General features: G+C 32.4%; 1 protein-coding gene across 1 annotated transcript; it reads right to left on the reverse strand.

Annotated features, from left to right (window-relative positions):
* Positions 1-1,570: 1,570 nt before the first annotated feature.
* LOC115987037 (NADPH:quinone oxidoreductase-like) lies at positions 1,571-4,602 on the reverse strand. Its single transcript, XM_031110480.1, has 3 exons — positions 4,367-4,602; positions 4,104-4,292; positions 1,571-2,119 (listed from the first exon to the last, which is right to left on the reverse strand). The coding sequence occupies exons 1-3, from the start codon at positions 4,461-4,463 to the stop codon at positions 1,815-1,817; spliced, it is 591 nt and encodes a 196-aa protein (XP_030966340.1). The 5' UTR covers positions 4,464-4,602; the 3' UTR covers positions 1,571-1,814.
* Between the last annotated feature and the right edge of the window lie 589 nt (positions 4,603-5,191).

Genomic DNA, 5,191 nt, shown 5'->3' on the forward strand with positions numbered 1-5,191 from the left:
CTTCATCCTAATCCACTGGCGCTTCCTTTGGCTTAATCCAACCAACTTCAACAGCTTGCCATACTTTTTCACCTAGAGCCTGCAAAAAAAATTTCATACGAACTTTCCAGTACGCATAATTAGTACCATCAAATAAAGGAGGTATAATAAGAGACTGTCATCTATCCATGACAAACAGGGGCCAATGGATCACATAGCAACGATTAACCCTAATCAGAGTGTGCCCGCTCTGATACCACTTTTAGGAAATTTAGACCCTGGTTGATAGAATTAACAAGTTTTAAACTCAAGTTGTTAGTTAGATTTACTATGAATAACCCTTGTTAAAACAAACTAATATCAATATCATGTCAATATCATGCACAGTGGAAAAGTAAATAAGACAAAATATGATAACTTAGGAAAACAATGAAACAAACTAGTTTCACAGTAAAAAACCTAGGGAGAAACCTTCTTGAAAATCAATCCACTATAATAAAGAGAAATTTCAGATCTAGTACAAAACCTTTATCCCTAGACTCTACAATCTCCATAGATGAACTTATAGTAGAACCTTCTACTGCTTCAAAATTTCTAAACTCTCCAATATATGAACGCCACCCTTTAGTACGGATCCCAGTACGTGACTAACCAATGATGCACAGCTCCTAATACGTGACTAACTCCAACAACTAGAAGATGTTGTTGGCTGCAAAGTTCTTCACTTCATCAACAATGAAGATCAAGAAGCACTTGGTTACCAAACCCTAAGGCGCAATGACGCAGTAACTTCTTTCAAAGAGAATAAGGCACTAGGTCACTTTTTGCATGTGATCTCCTTGTATTATCTTATGTGACGACCTCTAAAATAAGTCTTATATATGTCTAGGGTTGTGAGAAAAGAAACCCTACACAAATACATAAGCATGGGCCGAAAATTAGATCTGGAATTCTAATTTCGTAGATCTCTATAGATACTATATTTGTCGAGTAGCTGTCGAGACCTCGATAGATATATCTATCGAGCTTTAATGAACAACGCTTCTTCATTTGTTTCTTAGACAAATTTGCATGGTTACAATACTAAACTTCAACTCTTGTTCCTTGAAGTACTAAAACCATCCTAGATCTACCTAATTACAAGTAAAGTGCATTTTGTCAAATGATTAGCCAATTTACATAACATATGTCTTTAACAAAATCCACATATATCCTAACAACATATTAGGTTATCCACATGTTATCAGTTAATCATATTATTATGCAAAATGTAATTCTACTACAAGTTGGATAAACCCAATGTGCTTATATTCTTCTTTTTTGACGAATAAATTCGAAAGTCACAAACCTAAATGGATTGAACCCATAATCTCACTTTCAACTCGTTTACGAGGTAAGACATGCTATTTGGTCCAAAGACCATTGGCACTGGCTTTTCATCACCAGGCCATGAACAACATGAACAAAAGCTTGACTACTACAAACAATTCTCAGAAAACTTAGCACATGACATGCCAAAAGAACATGAATTTAAGTTGTCTTTCCAACTTTTAATTTACTTTCATCGAAAATAATTAATAATATATAAATATTAGTAGACTTATCAATTAAATAATTAACATAAAGTACAACTTCAAATAAAATGGAATGGAGCATAAGAATACATGTGGCCTACCCCAACTAGTCTATTGAAGATCTATAGGCAACTCTAAAATTCGAAATTAAGGCTTGTTGTTATTATTTGTGCTGCAGTAAATAATCGGATAGGTTGTAATGCCAGCATAGTACATGCCAAATCACTTATTAATTTTCATCAAAGAATAATAAATTGTTTCTCAGAGCTTTCCTTGGAGGCGCAAAGTAAATCTCTGCAAGGATATAAGAATTTCCTTCAACTTCTTCTTGAATGATTCATCAACCAGGTTACCATTGCCATCAAACTTTGCAGGATGTTCGTGTGCGTTCAAGAAGAACTCAGGTTTATTGATGAAATGAAGATCTAGAAAAACTCCTATTTGGCGAAGGTGATACTGTGACCGACTCCCACCAGAACCTCCTGAAGCACTTACAATTGCAGCTGCTTTATCAGCCCAAACATTTGGTGGTCTAGATGCCAAGTCAATTGCATTCTTCAGAGGTGCTGATATAGAAGAAGAGAGAAAAGAGTTGGTAAAACATAATGCAAAAGTTACAAGAACTTAATTTTATAGCAATGCATAATTCTAATAATATCTTGAATAAAACAATTTAACATATATAGACTGCAAACTAATTAAGTACTTCCCCTAACCCTCTCGTTTTCTTTTTGACAATTGAACAATATAGTTAAGGATCCATTAATGCCATTTACACAAGGGAAAGTCAAGTATTCTTGCATGAAACTTGGGAAGAAGGCTAGCGTTTCCATTTTTAAACGCGGCCATAGGAAACGCGGCTCAAAGCCTATAGCCGCGTTTTTGGGGTCTTAAGCTGCGTAAACGCAGCTTTAGACCGGTTTTTTTGTAGTGTAACATCTAAATAAGAGGTTTTAGATTCAAATCTTGTTAATAAGAGTAGTTTAGACCAACACGTGAAGGAAGAGCGTTAAACTAAATAATTAAATTCAACATTTTCCTACTACTTAAATTTTTGGGAAAAAAAAAATTGTTAATCAAATAATAGAGATGAAAGAATATTTATCTCCGCCTAAAGAATGCTTAGGCCTAATAAATCAAACTTTGTATTTGATTAGAATAAAGTAGCATATATAAAGATAGAAAAGAAAACAGTGCCAGAAATTGAAATCTTAAGAATTGCTACAGTAAATGACAATTTCACAAAAGCAAATGTCAACAACTCTTGAATCATTTGAATTAGTGTTTGTTTGGATCACGTCCACGTTTTGCATTTCAGGCTCCTTTTTTTTTTTTTTTTAAACAGCACTTAATGCACTGTTCATTGGCCTAAATACACTATTCATGAGACATGAATAGTGTATTTAGGCTAATAAACAGTGTTAAACAGTAATAAATAGTAACTAGAAATTAATTTTTTTATTATTTTTAGTTTTCAGTCTTCACCAAAATAAGCGGTATCCAAATGCATATTTAATGACAGAAAGCAATATGAAAAAGATTATATTACTACATATTGCAGCATCCGAAGGAAGCAACAGCTGAATCCTAAGAAGTTGCTGCATTAATATAATAAGTAAGAAAATGTCATTTTATCTGTCTCGCTCTATTTTATCTGTGGTCTACAGCTTTCATTGTATATGTTAATACTATATTTAGCATTGATAATAGTGCCTTTTGCTTTGGCAATGACCGTTGATTTTATGTGTTGTGGACATGTGGTTTACAACTTCCACTATTAATGTTTTATTATTTTAATTTATATTTAATTTCTAGTTTTGTATATTTGATATATATATATATATATATAATTTTTTTTTTTTTTGATAATAGTAACATGTGTTCTTATTTATTGAAGTATTGAATTCATTTAAATTTTTTGGTTTATTATAAATAATTTTAATACAAAAAAAAAAAAAGTAGGTTACAACTTTAATTAAGTTAAAATTAGTTTATGAAATAATTTTTTTTTTCTAGAATAGTATTTTAGATCTATAGATCTGTTACGTGATAATTGCTCTCACACCAATTAATTTTTCATGTAGGTGAAAATCAAACTCCAAATATCTTTTATGTTCGGCAATGAAAATTTTACTAATTAAACTGACTAAAACTCACAAAAACATTTTAATCATGATTTTTTTTTTTTTTTTTTTAACTTGATCCCCTGAAAATAATTCCCGACTCCACCAACCATCTTGGCTCGTGACAAAGAACATCAATGAAACATCAGGAGTTGTTGAAGCTCCTTAAAACAATTTGTCATCTTGAAACACTTTGTACTGTGTTCAACGTCCTTTAAAAAGCTTTTAATTTTTTGTCTTGAAATATAATAGCTCCTCCAAATTTAGGAGTGTCATTTTGATACACCTCATGGAGGTTGGGTTTGTGAAACTTTCCCAAATTAAATTCAACCCATGACAAAAATTTGTAGGCCAAAACTGAAAAATTGCAAACCACACACCAATTTTCCAAGACTAATGAATAAAATGAAGGTATAGAAAGGGGTACCTGAGACTGAGAAGTTGTACTCGGGCGAGGCAAAGAGAAAGCTATCAGCTTCTTTAATCTTCTGGCGGAAGGCTTCAACAGTTGGTGGGAAAGTTCCATCTCCCTCTAAATCAGTGTTGAGCATAGGCAAAGGTTCAATGTCTATGTACTCTATTTCCAAGCCATTGATGGACTTGCTCAGCTCGATTGCTATAACCAAACACACAAAGAAATCAAAACCCAACTCCTGAAAACAAAGTAGAAAGCAGAAAAAACAAAAGTACCTGAACGAACTAGGCCACGGTTGTACGAGGCTTTACGAAGAGACCCACATAGTGCCGCCACTTTAATTATTGGTTTTGCTGCTACAACTGTCTCCATTTTCTCTCTCTCTCTCTCTCTCTCTCTCTCTCTCTCTCTCTCTCTCTCAGTTCTGAGTTCTCTGGTTCTGTCTTCTGTTTCTGTGTGTATCTGAAGGATCTGCTGGTATCTCAATATATAGACAAGCAGAGAAAATAGACTTGAGTTCTTCTGCCGCCACAATAAATAATGGAGCGTGCATATTTTGGTGAGAAACACTATGGACACATGAAAATATATAATTAAGCATCACAATTTGTCATGTGGTGAGTTGTGAACAATAAAAATGTATCTTTACATGATATACTATCACACTTACACTATTTATAACTCTTTACATGATAAGTTATGGTATAAAGTTATGCATATTTATTTATTCTATTAATATGTTTTGGTGGTATTAGAATTTTTGAATAGTTTTTTTGCGTTCGTCTTTGTCTGCTTGGATGGGTTTGACCTTTGACCAGTAAAAGTTTATAGTTATAGATGTCATGCCATTCCTTTGTTTCGTGGAAGGGTCTCCAAATTAGAAAGTTTTCAAAATATGAAAAATATTAAAATTTATTAAAAAAATAGTTTTTTTCTTTTTACATAAAATTTTTAAAAAATATTTCCTACACCAATGTACTTAAGGTATTTGTTAACTTTTTCTTTCATGAAAAATTCCTCTTTCATTTCAAGATTTATTCATTTATTTATTACAATATCCCAATTACATTTTACAAATCTAAGTGTATAATTTGAAACAT

Source organism: Quercus lobata, chromosome 4 (genome assembly GCF_001633185.2).
Source record: "Quercus lobata isolate SW786 chromosome 4, ValleyOak3.0 Primary Assembly, whole genome shotgun sequence".
NCBI classification, from domain to species: Eukaryota; Viridiplantae; Streptophyta; class Magnoliopsida; order Fagales; family Fagaceae; genus Quercus; species Quercus lobata.